Source organism: Myodes glareolus, chromosome 8, assembly GCF_982192425.1.
Source record: "Myodes glareolus chromosome 8, mMyoGla1.1, whole genome shotgun sequence".
In the NCBI taxonomy this organism is placed as follows: Eukaryota; Metazoa; Chordata; class Mammalia; order Rodentia; family Cricetidae; genus Myodes; species Myodes glareolus.
The window spans coordinates 18,218,461-18,244,376 of NC_142033.1; the positions used below are offsets into that span (position 1 = coordinate 18,218,461).

General features: G+C 42.2%; 1 protein-coding gene across 3 annotated transcripts in view; it reads right to left on the reverse strand.

Moving 5' to 3' along the window:
• Slc4a4 (solute carrier family 4 member 4) overlaps nt 1-25,916 on the reverse strand; it is a 412,005-nt gene that overhangs the window by 171,423 nt on the left and 214,666 nt on the right. For all 3 annotated transcript variants that reach the window (XM_087908890.1, XM_048425042.3, XM_087908891.1), the window contains 2 exons: nt 17,280-17,440; nt 10,308-10,487 (listed from right to left, as the gene is read on the reverse strand). In XM_087908890.1, coding sequence (XP_087765016.1) covers nt 10,308-10,487; nt 17,280-17,440 — 341 coding nt within the window. The remainder of the gene's footprint in view (nt 1-10,307; nt 10,488-17,279; nt 17,441-25,916) is intronic.

Consider the following 25,916-nt stretch of genomic DNA (forward strand, 5'->3'; position numbering starts at 1 on the left):
TCTAAAAAGGGAAATGGTTCTCCCACAAGCTCTAGGTCCCCGCCTATATCACCTTCCATCTTTCAGGCATGCATTGAGCATCTGTAGGGTTAATTCCTCAACTTACTAAGTTCTTCCTAACCTCCATGGGAAGAATGAGTCTCAAGTTACCATCCTTACATCCCTTGGAAGAGACAGAGAGCAGCATCGATACGAAGAAAATGAGTTTCAGAAGCATGAGACCTGCACAGAGGCTGCCATGCCAGCCCTGACCGTGTACAGTCCCCACAATGTGACAAGGCACTTGACCCAGGTCAAGGGGTAAGAGCAACCCGTCATCCCAGGTATGTGTGGTCCTTACACATTTCCCTTGAGGGCACTCTCAGGAATGGTCTCCAGTCCACTAGATAACCCAGAACCTAGTTGTCCTCCCTCCCTCTTCCCAGCACCACCATCTCTGCCCTTTCCCCACCCATTGACTTACTGAGCCATCCCACGCTGGGAGTGCGCCGCACTCGGGGGTCATCGTCCAAGGTGCGGTTTGCTAGGCAGGACACTGAGTTCTCAAGCGGGCTGCGGGCTTTAGTGTCAGAAGCAGAAGACAGGAGGAGGACGACACATGAGCAGCCACAGCAAGGATGAAGATGGAAGCAGTAGTTAGGAAGAAAAAAAACACTGAAGCAAATCACACAAGCGGGTTAAAGGAGAACAATGACATATTACAATGACATTCACTTCCTCCCAGAACCCTGGGCCCTTACATGGAACAAATATCAGCAAAGAGTGAACAAGGTTTTAGGAAAATTACATTCAATCATTATAGCTCCCCCAAACAGAAATGGATGATTCGTCCTGCAGTTCCAATACACAAAACATGGAGCATATCCAGAAGACAGATTTTTATAGCAAACATTAAACTGAAGCTACAACATCAGGACTGTTAATAGAAGTCCGCCACATAAGCACACACAGAGGGAAGCAGCACACACAGTTTTAGCATAAAGGATGGGATGTCATATTAGTAAGCGGCATTCTAGCACTCTACCCAGCAGTCTGGCTATGGAGCTTGTGGACAAATGCAGAAAGCAATATTTCAGACATTGCGTCTGGAATATTTTCCCTGACAAGCACAGGATGGCTCTCAATTTTCTGTTTCTTACCCCATGACACTGGGACATGGATAAATTAGTGTGCTTTAATATAAACTCATTTGAAATGGCAATTTTAGTCTTCATTTTCCAGTGCCTTCCAACATCTATTTTACTAGAATGTTAACCCTTGATGTATCTGTTCCAAATCAAAGATAATGATGAGCTGAATGCTCAGTCAAGTTCCTCTACGTGCCTCCGTCAAAGAGGGCATGACTGGCTTCTTCCCAGGAGAGTGTCATGAGCAAGTCTCATGCTTGCTCTGAGAAGCTCATGTCACGTGGCTTTCTAGTCTCTCAATGCATCATGCTCCAAGGTTAGTAAAAACTGGGCAGTGTCCCACCCTTTAAAGAATGATAGTGGAGTTGAACATACATGACCATGAGGCAATACACAATTTAGCCTTAAAAGGCTTGTTCCCTTGATAATAAAAATAGTCATGATATTATCAAGGTCATACACTGAGCAGATTCCAACAAACATAACCATTAGATAATCTATTCACATTGTGTGCAAAAGACAGGGCAAGTGAATGGTCACTTTATAAGACTACTGGTGACCAGAAGGGTCAAGCTCTAAATCAAACTATTTACAAATGAATATAAATGCACAGACAACTTTGGGCACTGAGCACATTATAAAATAGGTTTGCAAATTTGTCTGTGTGTGTTTGAAAGCTGTAAATAAAGCCAGGATTTGTTAGCAGACCCTCTGTGCCAGCACCTGTTTGAGGAGGATCTGAAGTCTTCTCTCCTGCAATGTGAATTTGTAATTGTTTTCCATAATTGAATTTCTTTGCAAGTTTTTACTGCACTGAGAAAAATGAAAAAGCAAAATGAACCAGATGAGATTATTCCAAAATTACTTCTGTCAAGAGGGACGAAATTAGGGGCAGTCATCGTCATACTGCTCAAGACTCACCTTCTATTTCTTTGGACAACTAACAGGCCTGTTTAAAGAGCCAATATTCCTACAGAGCAAGCTATATGAAATGGCAAGTCTAAGTAACTGGTACCCACTTGTCTAGGTGCAAACAGGGCCTAACTAAGATGCATTCAGTAAGAACTGATGGAGATGAGAATACAAAGTAAACTCAGAAGAGCCATCCAGTCCTTTAGCTGGTAGGGAGGATGGAGCTGGATAAATGTTCTCTCTGATCTCATGGCCTGCTCCTGAGAGAAAGACTAGCAGGTGCTCCCCTTGGAAGCTGGTCCATAACACCCCCTCTCTCTCACTCACCTGCCTCAGCTTGTCAGTAGGGTACCTGTTGGAAGCTAATCCTAGAGATTCCTCTTTGAATACACAGCCTCCATGAATGCTGAGCCTCCCCATCGAGAGGACAGTGGGATGGAGCCTGGCAGATACCAGCCAAGAACCTGGCTCCAGAAGCAGGCCTGAAAATGGAACTGCCCATAGAGACTTGGCACCCGTGCTGCAGAAGCCTTACAGCAGCCATCTGGCTGCTTACCCTAGTGAGAACATGGAGGCTAAGAGCATCCATTACTCACATTGGCAAATTCCAACATGCTGATTTGTTGGACTCTTTGTGTTCTAGGCAGAGAGAGGGGAGAGAGATAAATGATGCAACCCTTTCAGGTTGCTTTTTCTTTTTCTCTTTCTCTTTTTTTTTTCACTTCACAAACTTACTCTAAGGATCAGATTTTGCAAAGTTGTTCTGAAATCTAAAGAATAGCTTTCTATAATTAGAGCATGGTAATGATACATTATGTAGACCTTTTCTACATAATGCTTTCACTGTTTCTCTTCTCTCTTGAGTTACAAAATAAACAGCTTGCCTTTGCTCATATTATACATACTTTCCTTTTAAATCACTTTTGCCTGACTTCAAGCATAAACGAGGAAGACAATGGCTTATACCATTATGACTTGAGGAGGAAATACATGGTTCTAAAGACTTTTGAGTGATGGTTTCCAATGTATAGATTGTACAAAATGATGGGGGGGGGGGGAGAGCGAGAGAGAGAAGCAGTAATTCATATTCCCTTTGGGAATCAACTTATCCAAAGCCATCAATCCCTAAATCTGATCCTAAATTCTAGTATCTCTTGTAGAACCAGGCAAATAGAAATTTTCTTTGCAAAAGGCCTCTTTAGGAAGGAGAAAATAAACTCTGCTCATTTTAAACACTTAGGGCTCTTGGTAGAAATGCAGAATTGTATGTCTAAACAGTTATGGGCCATTTGCTGCTCTCTCAACCCTGCTGTTCAGCTAAGAAATTTACCCGAACACAGGAGCACTCGTCCATAAGCACGCATGGGACGCGCTGCCTAGAAATGTCCACTTGAAAATCTGATAAAAGACTCAACAGACTCCCCTTGTGTGGTGTGATCCTGCTTAGATAATGGCCACCAACGTCTTCCAACATCAGATTAGTGTATGGAGTAACATACTGAGAGCTGGAAAATAAATTAGAGCAGAGGAAGCTCATGTCTCTGTAATCGAATTAGCATATTGTTATAAAATAAACATTCAACATTTGGTCCCTCCACTAATTACGTTTGTCTGTTAATTTTGCATCCGAGTTTCAAGACTTTCACCTGCAAGTGGAGACGCTGCATATATTAAAACTATTATAGATCACAGTGGCTGGTAGAAAACAGGTGTTCAAATACCGGGAACTAGCATTGTTGCTGTTGCTGCTAATACTCACAATATTTGCTTTGTCCAGCATCACGAAAGGTAGTAGAAAACGCTGAAGATGGCAGCCTGACCTAATGTAAATTAACTTTAAGATCTGAAATCATTGTTCAAAAGATAGATCTGCACTTCTGTATTAATGCAGCACAGTTCACAATAACCAAGATGGGGAATAATATCAGTGTTAACAAAAATGTGTCATACATAAAGGAAAGGGTACTATTCAGTCCTAAAGACGGGGATAATTACATTATGTGTGGCAACTGGATAAGTAGAGAGGTTATTACGTACAACAAGCGGCACAAAAAAGACAGACGTGACTTTTACAAGTGTGCTCGACATCACCTGCGTGCACAGGAGGACCAGTGCTTCCCTAAGGCTGCAGACCTGGGGAAGATAATGGAAGATGTTGGACAAACGCTTCAGGTCAACATGAGGCGTATACAGTAAGTACTGGGGTGATGGGTATGTTAACTAGCCCGATTCAATTACTCTACAATGTATACACAGGACCTCATTTTGTATCCTATAAACAAATACACGTCAATATCTAATGAAATGGATAAATCCAGCTTTTAACTCAAGAACTGGCAGAGATCTACTTTTGTCATGCATTTTAATGAAAGAGAGCTTGTGCCAGCTGAGGTATGCTTGGCCAGTCTTGGAAGTCTTTAACATTCTCTTCTCCTCTTTTCTTTGGGAAGACATATAGAAAGTGGGTCACACTCGATTCTTCTGACTTGACTCTTCTTCCTCTCCCTGCCTTCCTCCCTACATCTCTTGTTCTCTTTTACAAGGACCAGGACAGAGTCCAGATCAACGCCTACCCTCCCTCCCTCCCTCAGCTCTCAGAGCAAGATGAGGCTGTGGAGACTAAGACTTTGTAAGGGTGACTTGACTAAGCACCCCAATCCCCGGAGGGTTTCTTAGCCTGGCGGTGGCATGTGGCCTTCCCCAAAAATGAGGCAGGAAGAACTGGACACTCATTTGTGGCACTCTGAGACAAAGTTTTTAAAACTAAGCATTTCATACCAACATGCTATGTTATTGACTGACAACTAGAGCCTGTCGGGGTTCACACATGATGATCAGTCTTGATACTTTAGGTAACAACTTAAAATACTATAAAGTTCATGAATGACAACTCATTATGGATTGTCTGATAACTGTAAATCTGATAATGAAAGCAATGCAGCTTTAAAAGTGAAACCTCGTGAATCTTCTCGCCCTGCAGTGACAGGAGCAGCGGGCTGAGAAGCACAGGCAATAAGAACACGAGCTAAAAGTGGTAAATAGATGATTTGCCCTAAATTTTAAATGTGAAAGTCACTAAAAGTATCCCTGAAGGTATTTCTGAATATTATCTTCTCCTGAGACCAGCAACTTATGTTATTATTAATAGATAATACAGCTTATCTGCTCCTGAAAACCCAAACAGAATAACACATTATTACCCTATGTTACACATATAACAAGACTCAAGGTCATTATATAATTTTCAAAACCATGTATCTCCTAAATACGAGTGAGGCCTGGAAGAAAACCTTTGGAAGAGAAGGCATCCTATCTTCAAGAAGATTATGAAATAGGCCCAGAGGAGGCCGAAAGATTCACTGTGTTCTACTCCTAAACCTGACTTCTTTGTCATGCAGTGTAGGATGAACTAGTAAGTACGAAGATGGGATGATAGAAGTTTGAGTATGACTGATCTGGAAGACCTGGGGGAAAGCGATTAAACTGGTGCCTTGCGGATGGGTTAGAAATACATTAGCAGGAGCAGCCACATTAGCTGCCATCATTAGAAGACGGCTTCAGTCAGAGCCTTTGCTAGCAACTCTTCATGGAGTGCCTTGCTAATATCAGGCTAGGAAGAGCGTCATTTCGTTGAGTTCTGGCCAAGACATTCATCCGTGCTCTGCAAATGCAGAGCGAATGAGGGTCCAGAAGCAAACAGATGGGCATGTGCTGCTGGGCTTTGGAAGGAGCTGGCTGCATTCCGAAAAGCACCTGGAATGCCATGCTCATCAGAAAGTGATACAGGCCTAAGGATACAAGATGCCACCTGACCATCTCAGGACCGGGTAAGCACGAAGTTCATTTCAGAGGAGCAGAATCTTTGAGGGAGGGCTGGGAAGTGCTTGCCCTGTCTGGTGCTATGGGTATCATGCCTGAATTCAACAGCATGCTGGAGGGAGGTGGGAGATAGAATAAGGCAACTAAAAGACAACTGGCCAAATTAGAATCCGAAGCCCAGAGCAAAAGCAAAGAATATCTGAAGGGACCAAGAAAGCTGCCAAACCTGGCTGTATTCCCAGCCAGATCTAATTCACACCGGTGTCAAGGCAGCCTGATCTAATATTCACACCACATAGTTCAAGAGGCCTAAGCTCACGCCAGAGTCAAAGCAATAAGGGCCTGACTGATACCGTTTCTGGATCTTAGAAGTACAAATCACAGCAAAAGCCATGGCTTCTTCCTGTTGACTGTTCTATATTCTTACAACTGCCCAGGTTCCACTGTGTAATAACAACGCACAGCTTCTCAAATACCCAAAGTTTTTCTGTGCTCAACGTCAAAGCAGCTACATGGGAAAGAACTAGATAGCAGCTTCCTGCCTGGTAGAAAACCTCGAAAGAAGTGTCCGGATGCACAAGCCAGAACTCTACCAAGTTGGGAGGCCCGTGGATTATATTTTGCATACCTGGGTAAAGAGGAGGGCGGGAAAGGCAGTGAATTGAAACTGAAGCTCAGTGGTGTGTTGAGCAGTAGGCTGTGGTTCACAGCAAATATATAAGAGGTCCTGAGGCACCATCAAAAATGAAAGGAAAGCTATGTGGACCTCAGGAGCCAATCGCCCTCCTCGGGCTCCCACCTTCACCAGCTCCTCACTGCCAGATGCAGCTCTTGTCCTTACCTTGGATGCCTAAGGTGGGTCAGGATTCCTCTTACAGACATCTAAGCAAAAGCAAGGAAGGTTCCAACTATGAGAACCAGCCTCTTCCCCTCCCATTGTTACACAGTGGGTGTCGATACCACTAACCAAAAAGTCTGAAGAAATACATAAAAATTATTCCTACAAGTTTCTTCCTGAAGAGGAAACTATGGAATAATGCAGAAGACATTCCTATTACTATGAAATCTATACTGCACAGTTGTGCTTAAACACCTCGCCTATAACTGAATCCATTTGTTGTGTGATTGATTGCTAAGTGTCAGCTCCCATTCGAAGCCCTTGTGTATCTCATTGAATTTTTCATTATTTTACAGTCATCAAAATGACACTATTTTTCTAATTCTTTGGTAGGGAAAATAAGTAAATTTTTACTAAATAAAAATAAATTCAAGATAATGAACCAAAGGAAGGAATGAAGGGAGGGAGGGAGGGAAGGAGGGAGGGGGGGAGGGAGGGAGGGAGGGAGGGGGGGGAGGGAGGGAGGGAAGGGGAGGGAGGAAGGGAAAGGAGGAAAGAAAGGATGGAGGAGAAGGAAGGGAAGAGGAAAGAAGGAAGAAAACAAGGAAGGGAGGGAGGGAGGAAGAAATTCATAATGTGAGTCAGACTGAATATTTTATTATAATGTTATGCATGCTAATAAGACAAAAACAAAACAACAAATAGGTATTCAGATCTCACTAATTCGTCACCGGTGTCTCAGATACCCCTCTACTGAACCAAATAGGAATTTGAACAAAAAACAAAAAAAAAAAATCTTCTTAATCTTAGAAATTGTATGCACTAAATACATGCTTTGAGTTTAACCTGTATTGTTAGAATTTTCTTCACCATTTAAACTTTAGAAACATCTAGAACAATAATAAGTAAGTCCTGGTTTGCAGCATGTGTTGGTCTCTAAAGTGTGAATGCTACCTTGTAGCAGATTTCAGCTGCTTGCCTGAAGCCACGGGGAGTCGACACTGGGACCCAGTGCATGATGGGATGAGGTACAGACTCATTTTACAGTATTTATGCACTCTCACGTGATTTCCCAGGTGGAAATCACCTCAAGTGCACAGATTTAGTCAACTGCCCTCAGACAAACAGGAAGTCGTGCATTCTGAGCAATTGGTGCCATTGCTTTTAATGTAATTATTTAACTGGATTCTAATGAGATTTAACAGTCATTGCATAGAACAAGCGGCTGGCAGACTCTCCCCTCAGTTGGTTCCTGGGAGTAGATGGGAACTGACTCTGGGACACCCCTGGGAACTAAAACAGCCCCTGACTTAAGTGTCTCCGTGCCATTCAGCTACCTGTCATGCGGTTGCTGGCACAGTCAGAGCAGTTTCTGCCACAGAGTCTAGCTCTATATTTAAGGCTAAGGTGATTTACATTCACTAGGCCTGAGGATATTACAACCCAGCTCCAACTACAGTCGCTCTAAGATTTTTGTTTATTAAAAGCATAGTGACAGGTATATAATTCCTTACTTTAGATGTTTAATCAAAGAACATTACACAGTTCTTAGGTATATTAAGTGATTAAGCCCTAAGACAGAAAAGTAACTGTGCAAACTTGCAGGTTAAGAACGAGCATCTGTAGAAAGCCAAACACTTGCCATCCGATGATTTATGACCACATACCTTGGAGGCACGTGCTGCTCCCTGCTGTAGGATCTCGCAAAGCCAAATCTTGCCTGTGATATTTAAAGAGTTAGCTAACATAAAGGCCAATAATAGCAGCTTTGAAACAAACTAATCACATCCTATGCTTCAGAGTGTGGGCTGATCACTGGAAGAGCCAGAAAAGAACCACCTGCCCTTTCCCATTTGCTCTCTGCCCTGTGTGTACGGCATTGCACAAACGAGAGGGGAAAGATGAAGGCAAAGTCAGCTTCCTCTAAAGTACGGGATCCACAGAGGATGAAGAGGTGAAGAAGGAGCAATCTCAGCTCATTCATTGCACCGCACATCCAGATAACTTCTCCAAACGGAGGGCTGCAGAGACTCATCTCTTTCTAGTTTCTGCTCTGTAAGTAGTGCATGAAAAGGCAGCTTACCCTTCTGGAAAGAGAACACCCTGGCAGTCATTGCTCCTCATGCAACATGTGAACACAGTGAATTGTCTTACCTCTGTGTACTACTACTAATGCAATGGCTTAAAGCAAACAAAACCCCTAACTCTTGGAGTTGTGGGGTTTTTTTTAATGAGAAAAAATATTATTGCTTGAGATAAGAGAGAGAGAGAGAGAGAGAGAGAGAGAGAGAGAGAGAGAGAGATTTGAAATTTAACTGCCATAGGTGGAAATACATGTGCTGGTTAAAATGAAATGCTTGTAAGATAAATTGAAAGAGCCTGCTGGAGCAACGGCACTGCCAGTCACTGAACAAGGTTTTCTTCAAAAACAAATCAACGGGCAGAGAAAACCCAAGGTTTCTCTGTCAACAGAAGGAACAGTAGAAGCACCAAATTATAGCAGAAGTATTCTAAATTAGTCTCTCTCTCTCTCTTTCTGTCTCTCTCTCTCATGTATCTTATTGAAAGCATTTATATCTTGATTATTTTATAGACAGTTTGAGTTTAAAAGTATGAAATTTTGTTTAATCAGTCTTCAAACCATTGGCTTTTAATATTAAGTGAGAAAGATCACATTTTTGAATACGAAGTGGCTAGGATCAAGTTCACTTTCTATAATCATTTATACCTGCCCTGTGCCTGAGAACACATTCTATAATATCATGAAAGAACAAGTGACCACCAAGGTGCAGTCTCTCCCACTCATAGTGCTGAGAAGACTCGATGGTGGCAGAGTCCAGAGCTGGTTCTCCCAGCCCAATGCTTACTCCACTCTGGCCACCACATCTTCATTTCCCATACTTCATGGAAACTTGCTTCCACCTCCTCAGACTGCACCCAAACATTGGAAATTTATTACCAATGATGAGAATGATGCCAAAATTAGACACTTTGCAAGAAATTGTGGTGAATGCAATAAATGTAACAAGAACATGGTACCGCTCTTATTGTTATATACTTAGCTAATGTTCCATCTTGAATAATTATACTTCCATTTGAGTATGATTATTATTTATCAAAAATCAACTGCCTTTTCAAGTGGTAAAAATAATATTGAGTCGTACAGTAATAGGATGAACACTAATTGATTAGACACAATCATCTTAAAGCAATAAATGTTGTTATATGATATGTCAAAGTATTTATCATATTTTATTAGATACTCCTAGCTGTAGAAAGTCATCTTGAAGACATTTGCCCTGAGAATATTAACTGCAAGCTTGTTGATTCATCTGAAATACTCAGTTGTTTCCCCACAGAGTTATTAGTAAGCATTTCAGTCAACCACGGAGGAGAAGCCAGGCACTGTGGCTTAGTAACCTACAGCCCCAGCAAAACCTTTCCAGCATGTTTGCACACCTGCCCAGTTGGATGGAAAGGACCATGGAATGACTGTGTCACGTGACCTTGAGAAAAGGCAGAGGAAGAGGAAGAAAGGATTCTTAGAGATGGAGCAAAGGTGGGTGGCTCAGGAAGAGAAAGCAGCCGCCAGCAGGCGGGCTTTACGTTACCATTATCAGGGTTGGTAAACATCCTACTTGCACTGGAGACCGTCTTCCCGATGTCAGCCAGGGACCGGAGGTTGGATTTCTTAGTTTGATGTCGGTGTTTCCGAAGCAGCGTGTACGTGACCTTATCCTTAAGGTCAGGCTTCAGTAGGCCTGTCTCAATCTGGTGGTCAGCAATCATCTCTGACAGGAAGCAAAGTGAAGCAAACGTCAGGACATCAAACCACGAAGCTAAGCTTCCCTCTAGCTTTGTGGATGTCACCACCAAATGGAACGTCAATACGTTCCTTTCCAAAACCCCAGCTTCCCACTTTAGAGGAAGGGACCGACTGCTGGCCTTAATGAGAGAACTCTGACTATTCCAGCATCGGTTGTCTTTACAACAGCAGAGCTGTCTTAATTTCATTTTTATTTTTAATAGCCCAGTTATACTAAATTTCCCTAAGTCAAAGTTTCTATGAGCAACACATTTCATTCTTCAATTTATAAAAGTAAGGTTCAAATTTTCATGTCCTGCATTATATAATCAAAAATATCAAAGGTATGAAAAGAAAGACGCTGTGCACTGTAAAGTCATGAGGGGTGAGTTTTAAAGTCTATTTCCTCGGCTCTTCTAAGTTATATTTTCTTTAACATGCCTTTCCCTATATCAGAACAACTAATGAAGGAGAGATTGAGTTATGAAACTATACGCTGGTTAGACTTAATCTGCCTGGTCAACTCCAATAAAACCTTGCCAGTCTGCTCCCTTGATGGTTTTCAAACACAGCCTGACTAACATTGGTTTAGGAAGTTTAAATATCTTAGTTTTACTAGCAAAAAAAATCATAAAATTGCTTCTATTAACTCTTTATTGTTCTAACTTTAAAAAGAGCATGGCTTTGGGGGCCTAGGAAGACAGCTCAGATGGTGAAGGGCTTTGCTACGTGAGCAGGAAGGCGTGAGTTTGGATCCATGGCGTTCACGTAAAAGCCGGGTATAGAGGGCTGTCCATCTGGAACCTTGTGCAGGAGGGAACGGTGAAGACAGGCAAAGCCCCGTCATCCCAAAACATCTCAAAATATAAGGTGGCTAGCAATTTAAAAAGACACCCAATAGCAGCTCTGGCCTACACACACACACACACACACACACACACACACACACACGCACGCACGCACACTCACCAAATCTTATTTCAATAGAAAACAAATCTTGTTTCTCACAGACAAACACATCCACAGCATGCATGTAGCCTGTGCATATTATCCTAATCTCTGCCTCCACTCAGAGTGACACATGCAGAATCTGTATGCGGTGTGCAAGGCGGGGCTCTTCACTGCGACCTTCCCCTCAGGAAACTGAGCAGGGTAGGATAGAAACGTATAAAAGGGAGCCACTTCTGTTCTCATGCAGAAGTCTGACAGGAAATCAGTAGTGTTAGGACAAGCAGTCCTTAGGAATGCTGCTCTGAAGAGAAGGTGCAGGCGTCCACACGAGCTCGCTGGCACCTTTGCACTGTCGGTCACTGAGCCTCACAGTCTACCCCTGGAAGTCAGCGGTTTACACAGTGGACGGTCAGCCATTTGTAAGCCAAGAGGAGGCTAAATCAAGGATTTTCCATCATTGGTCTAACACAGAGGCCCTAAATGTACAGAACGTGAACCACTTGGTGAGGGACCCGGAGGAGGCAGGAAGTTTCTCCTGTGAGTGTTTTGATTTGAAAGTGGCCTTCGGCTCTGGGTATTTTTAACCACACAAACCCCACTCAGTAAAAGCCTGAGAATGACCCTGGAAGTACAATTAGCTCTCTGTTCCACAGTTAGGAAACTAAGTGCCTTCAGACACAACCCTCGACTTCCCCTGAAAGTCCCATTCCACGTGGAAAGCCCATTTACAGAAGAACCACAAAAATCACAGCCCCAACATATCTGCTGCAAGTGGTATCAAACGCTCGCTCCTTCGAATGCCAGGGCTGTGGATGAAAGCGTTTCTTATCTAGCCTTCCTGGCAAGGCTTCTAAATGCCTATGCATGCACAGCCTGCCCTCTGTTACTAAAGCCTGGGACCCACAAGTTAGACAGGTTAAAACAACTGGGTGGCTGGTGGCCTTCATTAGGCTTCCATAAAAATGGTCCCATGTAACAGGATCTCTTTCAGCATCAACTACAAACCCTTTCAAAGGAAAGTGGGGGCAGTGCCTTTTACAACCACACTGAAGTTAAGTGTTCCATATGCAGCTCCCACAGACACTACCAACTGTGAGAAAATGAGCCAAGTCTACATGGTAACAACTCAAAGAGACCTTGGGAACACCGAGTTCAGCTCTCAATACACAGGAGAGAAAGGAGGAAAGACGTGACTAACCCCATACAGACTAATTAGAGGCAGAGCCCCAACTAAAAGCAGTGTAGCCGATGCACATTTGAGGTCTTTCTACACTTGACACAGTAGTTTCCATATTTAAAAAGGAAGCCCACTGGGCACACTTGGGCATGGCTGCCATGCTAACACTTGGGAAGCTGGGGCCAAAGGACTGTGAGTTCCTGGCAGCAATGAGCTATAAAGTAAGTTCAAAGCCAGCTTGACACTGGGCTGCATAGCCAAGCTCTACCTCAAAAAGAAAAAGTCAAAAGTAGCTTTTTAAAAAGCAAGCTCTAGGCAGAGGGGTGACCCACGCGGAGCTTTTGAGAACCAACAGAAAGGTGGGCAGACCATGGAAGACGGAAAAGAGGACAAGAAGCATTCAGAGAAAGGGCTCGAGGGCCAAATAAATGTCTTAACTTCAAATTAACGAAAATAATGTAAATATATGTATGTGGATATACCCAATAAAGACATCTGCTAGGTCTATCCAAATCATCTGCCCCTGTCCCACTGTGAAAGATGCACATCACAGCCTCTCCCTGATGGTACTGACATCTGCCAAAAGCACACCAAAGCCTTACAATATATTTAAAACCTTTGAATCTTCTACAACTGGAACTCTATACTAATCAAACAATTTTACAAAACTATAATGAAAATATGTGCTTTTCTCTATAATAACAACTAAAAGGTAACCCAAATACCTGAAAGATTATTTTACAGCTATTATGTTTTACTTATAGAACAACAGGAAAATACCAATATTGATGTTTTTATTTTTAAGCAATTACAAACTAAAATGATGAGCCACGGGCTGGAGAGATGGCTCAGTAGAGAAGAGTGTTTGTTCTGCAAGCACAAAGACCTAAGTTCAAGTCCTAACATAGATGTAAAAAGCCCAGTAGGGCTGTGCATGCCTATAACCCCAGCATTACAAGGCAGACACACACACACACACACACACACAAATGAGGAACTGTAACTCCATTTTGTGGGTATAAACAGAGTTACATAGGAAACATATGGAGATGAGAGGCAAAGTTAGATTAGGAAAGGTTTTACTTTTGTGGTAAAATTAGGGAAGGTTTTATTTTTGTAGTGAAGCTTTTACAGATTATTTTTAAATGAACATATATTAATCTTATGATTATAAATAACAATAAATATAAATTTGAAAAGCATAAAAGGTGGTGTTTTTAGGGAAGAGAAAAAAATCACACATCTGCCGATTGACAGAGCTCAGGCTGCCTTTAAATGTACTGATGTATGAATGAGCTCCAAAAATAGAGCTACATTTTCTCATCCATTTCACATTGTGCTAATACCTGAAATGGATTTTAGCTTTTTTTTTTAAACTTAAGAGTGGAAGAAAATTCCATGAACTTGCCTTCATGTGTGAATGACACCCTTTAAATGTAGGATTACAATGGCAATGCCAATAATAAACCTACTAAAATAATCCCTGAAAATTGTGTCTTGTCTTGTGTCATACTTCAAAGACAAATTTTTCTATTAATATATATAAGGATGCCACACATACACACACACACACACACACACACACACACACACACACACACACACTTCAAACCACAGAGAGGTCCTGAAAGACTCACAAGGAAGCTGACTTTAAGGTCATACCCTGTCCAGCCCCACACCACGGCCCATGACCTGCAGCAGTCATCCTCTCAGGGCAGGTGGTGAGGAGCAATAGCAGGCAGACCACAAGGAGGGCTGGAAATCAACCTATTTGTTGGGTATGATCACATTTGCAATTTCTTCTTCCCACTTTTAGGAGTAAAATTGGGCTACTGGGAGGAAATATAACATGAGACTGGGGAGCGTGTAGCTGTCACATGTCCCGGCATATGTGGGACATAGCTACTCCATCCTCTGCTAGAAAGAGATTTTCCTAATCACAAAGTAATCATGCTAACTCTCCAAATTACTGCGCTGCCTTCTGTCATTGAAAATGAAATAAAGGCTTTGCATGGGTCATGTTTTAGTCTCCATAGGTTTTTATTCTGTTGGAGCATTTTCATTTCTCTATTGGGCTGCATTCTCCTAAGCAAGCTCTGTGTCCTCTTCTGCAGTGCCGGCCTGTTTTTCCTCCCTTTGTTCTGCCCATGATGTGTGGCTTGCCTCTGAACTCTTTCTCTGTATTATCAGTGCCAGAATTGATAACACTGGCACTCTGCCTCCTTGCCCCGGGGAATGCGCAGCAAACATATTAGTGAGTGATGATACCTCAAAGTGACCTAGCGGTATCTAATTTTAACATGAAATGACAATGTTTAAAGTAAATGCATGGAGGTTAGACGAGTCTAAAGCCAATAATGAAAAGTTATGGGAAATTAAGCAAGAGCATCAAATACTCAGTAAAACTTTTTTTAAAATACAGTAGAGTTCAGATCTTCTCTTTTTGGTCATTGGCTAAAGAGGATCTGATTTAATGTGGGACTCTGTCTTCCGCTATGTACAGAGGCAGAGTTGCTAGAGACCAGAAACTCTTTAAGGTAGGTCAGTTTGGAACGGAAGATCACAACAGAAAAGTTTAGCTTCACAGAAAAAGGAACTCATCCCCCTGTTGATCGGCTCCAAGACCAGCAAAAATATAAAAGTAAATAAACAAATGGATGAATAAATAAATGAATGAATGTTCTACTATTTCCATTTCTTCAGTCCATACTCTTTGGGATTTTTCCTTCTGCTCACGAAATCCCCAAGCATCTATCTGCCAGACTCTGTAAGTCTTCCAGTTGTGATCTGATAAGAGACGTGTAAGAAAATCTAGATAGCTAACTACACTGAGGGAAAAGCAGGAAGCCAGCCGGTCTGGTGACCTTAAATCTCCTAACTACTCTGAGAGGTACACGGCAATGGTCACTTCCCACCGTCAACCAGACACAGTCTGGAATCACCTGGGATGGGCATCTCTAGCAGGGACCACCTAGATTAGATGACCCTGTGGACACGTCTGTGGGAGGCAGTTCCGGGTACATCCACTGATGTGGCACGTCCCAGCCTAAATGCAGACAGCACCGCTCTTGGATCTGGGTCCTAGACTAGACAAAAGAAGGCAAGCTGAACTCAAGCATGCATGTGCTCCCGGCTCTCCATTCCTGAAGATGGATGTAATGTGGGCATCTCTAGGGCTGCTGCCTTGGCAACTTTGCAGCTAGGACAGACTACAGCCTGGAATCATGGGTTAAAATAAACCTTTTTGCCTTAAGTCGCTTTTATCAAAGTTTTTTATCATAGCACCGGGAAAGGTAACTCGGGCATGCACCTTCCTACTACCTTCACAGATGAGGAAACTGCGTCTCCAAGAGCGGTAGAGAATGTGTTTTTGACCATGACTGTCCACAATAGCAGAGGAAGATGTTAGTTAAAGCTGCCTACTACAATCCAGGCACTCTTTCTGTGAAACCACTCAGTATCACACAGAATAAATATACAACTCCTTCCTTTTTTTCATAAAGAGCAAAACATACGCTCAGTGGAAGGAATAAATGGTGAAATTTCATGCAGAGAAATTCCACAGATTCTGGTAATATGAATGATACCCTGAGCCAACGTGACCTGGCTCAGTCACCTGACTCAGTCCATAAGGCACTGCTGGCATCCTGCCCCACAACATTGTTCTACACACAGTTAAATGACTGCAGAACCACCTTCTATCACACCAGCCCAAGAAGTGGAGGATTTTCATTCTTCCCAAAGATGCAAACTCTCTTCTGACAATCATGAAACTGAGGTGCACAAAATCTAAGTGAAAAAGCTGTCTCCATTACATTCAGAGTTCTAAAAATCTAGTGTCCAGATAGCCAATTAAGATAAGAAGGTGAGAGGGTGCTTCTTCCAAAATATTACCCTAGGGTGATGGTAATGGCTCAGTAAGTAAGTAACTGTCATGCAAGCCTGAGAAACAGTTCAATCCCCAGAACACATGTTTAAAAAAACAAAAACCAAAAATTACAAAAAACAAAACAAAGCAAACACCAGACATAGTGGCATGTGCTTATAAAAGCAGCCCTGGGGAGATAGAGACAGGTGGGTCACTGTGGTCCACTGCCTGGTCTACTCAGCAAGCTCCAGCCCAAGGAGAGACACTGTCTCAAAAATTAAAAGTTGGCTCCTGAGAAATGAAACCAGGGTTTACCTCTGGCTTCCACAGGAACATTCATTCACATACATGCAGGCACAGAAGCACACACAACCATGCTCCACATGTATGCATATGAACCCCACACACATATGTATATACAAAAAAATGTTAATTATGCTAGTAAGTAAAACAAGTAAGATGTTTGTGCACATTAAATATGATCTCAGTTGTAACAAAAAAAATAGAGGATTAAAAAGAAAGTACAAAGCAGAAGACTGGCAAATAAAACTGGAAGAAAATATTCCAAAATAGTATCAATAATCCCGAGATGGGCATTATTTCTGAATGCTATTTTTCTCAATATTAGTTAAAATTTTTATAAATTTTTATAAATCACTCATTTCATGACACAGAACTGAGAACAAGTGTTCCAGAGAATATTCAACCCTGCTTACCCTAGCAGGCATCTGCACGCAAGGCCATTCCTGAACAGTAAGAGGAACGAGAAACGGCATACTCACCCACCAGCTGTGGGAGAGACGTCGCCTCCCGGTCAAGCAGGATGGATCCTTTCTCCATACAGGTCCTCAGCTCGAACAAGCTGTGCAGGGACAGCGTGGCTACATGGGGTTTGCTCCATCGTTCCCCACCCTGCTCCACTTTTTCTTCAAACTTAATCCACCTAGGAAGATGAGATTAGTGAGACAATCAAGAACTGCAAGCTTCCCTGAAGGCAGCACTAAGCCGTGCCCACGCCCGGACCAGCAAGTCTATAATGTCTCCTCTCGTGCAATCTTAATAGTTAATTATAGTGTCATCAACTCTGCCATCTTCAGGAATACAGAGTGACAAGACCATTCCTTCTCTTAAGAAAAAAAAAATGGACCAAAAGAAGTCAAAGCACCGGCCCCCTCCCCATATAGTCATGAAATCTCTTGGAATGGTTACAAAGGTGATTTTAAATGAGAAAAACACACGTCTCAAAATCCTCCATGTGGGACAATGCTGTAATTATAAGACTAGCACCACTGTGGACTTCCTGTGGGAACCTTACAAGATAAGTTTGGGTAAGATGGAGGAGCACCAATGAACCAATATTATCTCAAATGAAAAATGCCCAGCTGTTGATGCTTAACAAGGACTATGCTTCACCACGTCTGCATTTGAGGTCTCTGCCTCAGCTGGCATAGTCTCTCACTGAGAGACTAACAGTAAATTGACCCTTGAAGCCAGGCTCCACATGCTTAAAATGAGCAAGTCCAGTGGACCACAATCTCACTGGAATAACAACACATTGTCTAGCAACCTTTGCAGTGGGACAAACAGCCCTCATTCATGGCTTCTGCTTTCTAGGACATGTGCACATTTTGAGAACAGAGAAAACAAAGACATGTAAGTCTGAGGAGGAAAGAACACATTGGGGAGCCTTCATAATACATGATCAAATCACACAGCCTCTGCCAAGCAGCTAGAGGAAGTAGGAAGTCATTCTTTTCCTTTCCTATCAAATCTGTGAAGCATGCTGGAATGGTAATGATGGGGTTAAATTCTGTTTTCCTAGATTTTTCACCCAAGGGTTTAATGATTGAAAAACATTTTCCTAGAACAAGCTAAACACTCACCTACCTCACTGCAGCTGAGAACAAAGGGCAGGGGTCAGAGGAAACCCCACAGAAGGGATTATTTATAGAACTCTAGTCAAGCCCCAGGACAGGGAAGAAACTCACTAAGGAGGACCACTGTGAAGCAGATCAAAAGATCAATCACGGTGTAGAAGAAGACTTGAGGATTTTTATCACACCCAACATTCATCTAACTCAGAAGTATTTTACCCTATCCCTCCACACTCCTCCCCGGAAGCTCCTCAGAACCAGGAAACCCCCTACATATCAATGGTAACCTCTATCTCCACACTCTCAGTGATGAGAGTCCCCTTCACCTGTGTATTATATTACACCCACTGAAACAGCAAGTGGCCTTGACTTTTAAATGTTTACCTTTTTAGCTGTGGCGTTTAAAAGCTACTTAGGCCTGGTCAGCTCTTGGTCACGTGTACACGAGGGCAAAGCTTGATGGACTCAGAAGGATAATATGTACAGAAATATACACAGAAGGAGGTCATGAAGTTGAGAGGAGTTGAGAGGGAGTAGGGGGGGGATACTGGAAGATCTTGAAGGGGGAAAGGGAGAGGTAGAAATGATGGAAATATGGGACTCGGGTATGAAATTCTCAAAATAAAAATAAAAATTCCTAAAACAGTTTAAAAATCAGCAACATCACCAAAGAGATTCTAAATCTTGAAAACTGGACCCAGTTTATTTCTATAGAAGAAGTTGAAACACATTTCAAAACTGAATGGGAAACCTCTATAATGCCCCTCCCCTTGCGTAGATGTGTCGGAAGTGATATTTTCTTCCTCTTTGGTTGGAATGATTTCCAGAGAGAAATAGAAGGAGCTAGAAGAAAACGACATCACACATTTACAGTATTGTATGGTTAGAACCAAAATAATACTATGCAATTAAGGTAACTGGGTTACTTCTAAAATAATCATATGATTATTATGATGCTGATAACTTTGAGTAACATCTTTTCCTGCTCGCTTACAGGAATTTAAGCACGCTGTGGTAGTCACTAGATGAACCACTTTATCATATATGTCTTCACTTTTAACGTAAAATCGACTCCAGAAGGTAGGCATGTTCATCGTCTACGGATCAGCTCAGCACTACCTAGAGAGATGCCATCTACAGAAAACGCGGCGAGCACATATTCTGTACTCGGAAGAGTTTCTCACTAGCTGAGGGAATAGCTGATCACAAAACTTAAGCCCAGAATAAACTAGGAATGATGACAGACAATGCTTTAAGCAGGCTTCATTTCCCCTTTATCTCTCTTAACTGAGTTGCTGTCCATCAGTTGCCATCAATCTGCACTGTGAAACCCACACCATGAAAGAGAATGAAGCACGACTTTGTCTGTAGTAGGGGCTGTTTTCTGCCCCTCCCCTTGATATAGCCTGGGTATTGAGTTCTTTAAAATTTCTGTGTTGAAATCTTGGAGACTGAGAATTCTGTTCTTTTGCTGCTGTTTCGTTTCGATGTGCTGTGCTGTGGTGGAATGTAATGTGGTGTGGTATTTGATTCTCCTAAAATGTTTATGTTGGACTGACGAACAGGCTCAGCAGGTAAAACCACTTGCTATGCTATCCTGACAGCTTGAATTTGATCCCCTAGAACCCTTGGTGAAAGGAGAAAAACAACTTACAAAAAAAACATTCCAAATTATACACACACACACCATGATGCGCACACACCTACAGGTATGCACACATGCACACAATATAATATAAGTAAGCAAATAAATATATAAATGCTTTAATTATATGTTAAATCTTGAGGATTTGGTTTGGGGGGGTGGTTGCTGTTGTTGGGCTGGAATTTGAAGACATTAATACTCTATTAGTCAAGACTAGCCTTGAACTCAGGACAACCATTCTGCCTTAGTCTCCCAATATATATAATCCCAATGCTGGGATTATAGGTGGAGCCACCATCCCCAGCTTTATATGCTGAAATTCCAGTACCCAGGGTGGGGCCTTTTGCAACTAGAATGTGCCATTAGGAGCATGTGGGTCCTATCACTCACACACCAAATTCCCAAAGCCCTTAATCCTAGACTTCCCACACCCCCAACCAATAAAGAATAACTTTCTATTATGTGTAAGACATTTAGTCTACAGTATCCTGTCACTGCAGCCTGAACAGACTAAGACAATCCTCAATTAACCAAGCAACAGAAGCTTAGTAAACCTTTCAAAAGGGAGCAAACTTTACTTGACTCTCCTCTGGCCTGCCCTGTATTTCTTCCTCTCTGCAGCTCATATTGCAGGTAACTGACCGACGAAAAGCAGAAATCAGGGTAAGTCCTTCAAGAGCAAAGAGAAGCCATAAATTTCATCTAGGCTGAGCTTTCAGGAAAGCATCGCTCATCTCAACGGATCACACCAACCCTGCAGGTCTCGACAACCATGAGGAAAGGCAGCAGAGTCTCACAAGTAGCGCACTGTTTACAATTCTATTCCTAAGGGATGGATACGATCTCGGGGCTCATTGTAGCAACTATTTCACATCAGCCTCCATAAATATTGAATGCTGTGATGACGGCATAACACAGATAACAGCATACAGGAACTGGCGGAATGCCTATCAAACGAATCTACTGCTCCAGCTGTTCAGGGGATGGCTACACCGATTTAGCCATATAAATTGAATGTAGATAGTTTCATCCCGGAAGGGGTGCATGCGCTGTCTACCCGCCTCGCACATCAAGGACAAACTTGAAAAACAAACAGCCAACACTCCTCGATTCAAATCAACATCCATTAAAAAGAAGGCTAAGGCAGAGACCAAAGTTCAGACTATTCAAGCACCAGACATTTTGCAAAGGTGCTTTAGGCCCATGTAATTATGTCTTTAAAAAACAGACACTTTCATCGCGGCATGTACTCAAAGCCACCATCTACCCTCCACAATCACTATGAATAGCCACACAGTTGTAATGGGTTTCTGACTTTTTTTTTCCTCTCTCTCTCTTTTTCGTTATGTGACAGGCTACAGGAAAATTAATTTTAGAAGTTGGCTTTTTAAATGCATGCAATTACAAAACTGTTGTCCCCTTGGAGGAGCAGTTTATGAGGTGAATTTTATTTATTCCAAGGTCTTAGAAGAATAATGATAAAATACTCTGCAGTTGAATATACTTTGAGTGGCTGCCAAGCAAAGAGCATTTCACTCGTTTGTGAAAGAAACAGAAGGCCCACAGGGAATCACTGAGTTTTGCAACTTTCCAATCATGTGATTAAATATAATTAAGTAAAGACAAGACCTTCAACTTTAAAACATGCCAGTTTCATAGTGGAAAATCCTCATGACCTTTGCACGAGAACATAATCCAACTGTGTAAAACTACGGACGTAATAATAATGAATTTCTTGCTAATTAAAAAGTGATTCGTTACCCATAAAAGAAGCCAATGCTAGTGTGTACCTGGGATAAATGCTATTTTAAGGAGAGTTCAGAAATGTCTAGATCAACTGTGGAAAGCAATGCATATAATTAACTAAATATAATGATGTCTAATTACATAGGTGATTGGATTCCCCAAATCTCCTTCTTACAGAAAAAAAAAAAAAAAGATCAATTCGGTCCAACAGGGAATTTCCCAGAGTCATCTGCTATAGAAAGTTAAAGAACTGTGGGCTATGGAGATGGCAAACTCACAGTGTGAGGTGCACACTGCTATTCTGCGGCCATGACCTTAAACGAGGCTCCCCAGAGGTGAGCTGGGTCAGCATGCCCAACAGAAACACAAATAAACACTAGTTCGCATTGTGTTCCTGGACATGACACGCCGATGCCCTTTTCCTCTGTTGGCTAACGTTTCTGAGAACTTGTAATGGTTTTCTCTCTGACCAGGTTTAGCAGTGCAGATTGGATGACACGAAGTGGGTGATCTTCAACATAGACAGCCATGCCATATTGGTGGCGTTCAGCACTGGCCGCGGAAAACTCACTAAGGACAAACTGAAAGTGAGGAATCACTTTGGCAAAGCTAATCCTAACTCAAGTGAAGACATGGAAGAAGAAAGAAACGTCCGTCCCTTCCTCATGACTTTGGGCCATCTTCAAAGGAAGACTAGGAGAGATTCCTTAATCTGTCTACTTTGTCCACCTGTGAACTGATTCTAACGGATTCCTGTTCTGCTTTGACTTCTGTTCTGCTTTGTTTTACTTTGTTTTGTGCCATGATTTCATTTATTCCAGGCTGGCCTCAAACTCATTCTGTAGCCACAAACTCCTGATTCCCTTGACTCCACCGCCAGGGCTAGGATGACAGCTATGGTCCGCCGAATCCAGTTTCCTTTAATGGATTTTTGATGAGGAGTAGAGGCTTCTTCACCACTTCAAGTGATTCCATCTTAATCACTTCAGTCGGACTCAATGTGAATTTTTCTAATGACTACACATCCCAAAAATACCCTCTAAAAAGACCAACAAGGTATCTCCATCAGTCAAACATGCTTTTCCAGAATGAGAAGCCTACCCTCTGCACAGTCTTCAGCTTGTGCACTATTTTGGAAAAGCCACTGGAAATTTCAAAGTTCTCCCTTATCTTCTAGGAAAGACAAGGGGGGGGGGGGGGAACATAACAAAGAAGACCACAGAGCTACATGCCATTTTAAATCCCACACTAGTAAAGGCTTCTCTTGCTGTTAATGTTTCATAGCTGCTCTACTTCCTCAGACGCACAAGGGCCATCTTCTCTATTACTAAAAGCATTTTCATTATTTGAAGGGTGGAAGCAACCTAAAATTCCTGAAGTGGGACTCAAGTCACAGTAAAGCCAAAGCTTGCCATAGAATAGTCTCAGTTAAATAAAATCATCAGCCAACTGAAAACCTTAATGGGGAGAAAAAGGAATGACAATTGTTCAGTGGGGTATAGTTCCACGCTAGAAACTACATCTAGTTTGAAAAGTCTAGAAAGTTAGCTCTCTTTGAAATAAAAGTGTCCATCCGTCACCAGTGCTGGGTGGAGCGCATGGAATCCAGCAGTAAAGCCTTGTTTAGCATGAGTGAGTCCCTGGGTACCTAGTACCCTGCCACACACAGTCCAAACAATTGTCTATCAACTGGGATTTTCAGAAGAAAGAAAAAAAATGTCAAACAGATTTTTCAGCCAGAAAAAAAAAATTATTCATGCCTTATCATGGCATATGAAATGACTCTCTTCTAAGCACTTAAATTTTATTCATCTGGGAGGTTTGAGGTCTTTTAATAAGGAGTTGGAAACTTTATTGTGGCTGGAAAATGCACATCACAAATGGAAGTCAAACATCACTACAAAAAGCCTCTGACGCAGTGTATGTCACAAGCAGTACAGATTACTGGAAATCAAAATATTCCCAGAAGTATAATCGCTGCCAAACCTCTCCCCAGAATTCGGACAGGACCGCACGCTGAGAACCAAGACTCCGTTTCTGCACACATTCACTCTTTCACGCCCTGCTCCGTGAGGATGGCCATGCAGCAGGTAGTTCTAAGCATGAGGAACACAGGGCTGAATAAGATAAGTGGAAATCCCCGCCCTCTCAGAGATTTAGCTCGATCAGGAACACAAAAACAAGGTAGATAATAGGCTAAATGGTAAGCAGTGCAAAGTGTCGAAAATATAATAGAAGACCTGGGATAGGAGGTGTAGGTGAAATGTTTCAACGCAAAAGTCAGGTAATATTTGCATAACAGCCTGAAGGAGGTAAGCACGCGAGTCATGGAGATAGTTGATGGGTGCGTGGGCACAAAGCAGTGGCACAGAGGAGTCCCTCAGAGAGCAGAACAGCTGGCCATTGGGGCTCCAGCAGGCTGAACTGGAGGAAAAGAGACAGAAGCCTATTCAAGTACCTCAGGGTAGAGAGTTTATAAGCATAATAAAGGCAGGTTTAAAGAGAGAAACTAATCAGAAGGTTTGGCAGAGGCAGAAACTAGGCCTAAAGCAGTGTTGAGTAGGAAATACAATGAGATGTTGAAATACTTGAGGATTTCGGAGAGGAAAATCAAATCTGCCAATTGATCAAAAAGACTGTATAAGGAAGGTAGGAGACAAAGAGGACTCTGGTGCTCTGGCTGAAGTATCCAAGGCAATGAAATTATGTACTGAGATTCTACAGAGAAATCTGTAGGAGGAACAGGCCTGCATATATTAATGACATGACTGCTAACAGCCCTCCAATTACTCAATGCTGATTAAATAAGGAAGGAAGGAATATACTGATGCAGATGCCATCAGTATATTGATGAAATCCCTTGAAATTTGAAGCACAGGGCCTCCTCTGAGCTATAGCATTGATATGCTGGGTACCTGGAGTCTGACAGACCACAGCAGAAAGAGAAAACTAGTATGTTCAAAACACTTGTTTTTTCTATTAAAATATAATTATATACCAGTATGGAAAGGTCATAATGAGCACTATAAATTTGTATGCTAAATAAAAAAATCAAAAGAATAGCTATTTTTAAAGCAATCGCTTCCCCAACAGTCAAATATTCAACACATATTTACGAGTAGTTTTTATGAACCAGGCACTTCAAGGCTATGAGAATACTAGAATAAGCAGGACAGGGCGATCTCTGACTTTGAAGGAATTTATGTAATAAGGAAGGCAATATCAGAAATGGAATTACAAATAATCATAATGATCCCTAAGTAGAAGAACTTATCCATAATTCTCTCCCTGGACAACTTTCCGCTAGAGACGCATAATTTCTCTAGGACTGCAGCACCAAAATGGAACATAACTTGCCTAAAACAGATTTTAAAGATGGCAAAGAATGTAAGGCCATCTTGGTTTTTATAATCCCATATGGCCAAGCATCATAACTCAATCCTGCAATCTCAGTACTGAATAGACTGAGGCAGAAGAATTACCATGAGTTCAGGGCAAGCCTGGGTTTCAGAGTGATACCTGGCATCCTTCCTGGACCCAAGTGAATCAAAAATGGAAATATTATAACCATTTCATTCACAGTGAGTTGCTTACTCAGTGAACTGTCATTTCTTCATCTTGCTGAGACCAGGGGTCACGTAAATTAGTGGGTAGCTAACATTTGACAAGAAACAAAAAACAAAGTCACCCCTGTGTTCGCGTCAATGTTAACAAACATTTCAACAAGAAAAGAAGAACCAAAGGGACTGTTAGAGGCACTGCTGACTAAACAACATACACACAGAAAAGAAATTGTAGAGCGAGAAAGTGTGTGCAGTGCCAGAGAAAGGGAACCCTGAAAGACACTCTCTTGGCAGACAAGGAAACTGAGGCTCAGGAAGACTAGCAATTGTACTGAGCTAATTAGTGAACGGCAAAGGCAATAGCAGACTAAATCTTCCCAACCTGAAAGCGTGTGAGCCTCACTCCATGAAGAAAAAAAGGAACAGATAAAAAGGGCTAGTAAGAAAGAGCTTTTGGTCCAGCATCGTCCTTTTGGAGGACACTTTATAGACTCAAGGTGCATCCGGCAGAGGGTTAGTGCACGTTGTAGGAGATTTAGTCTGCAATATGTAACTAAGTCTCAATGGGAGAGAATCTCTGCTGTGATTCCT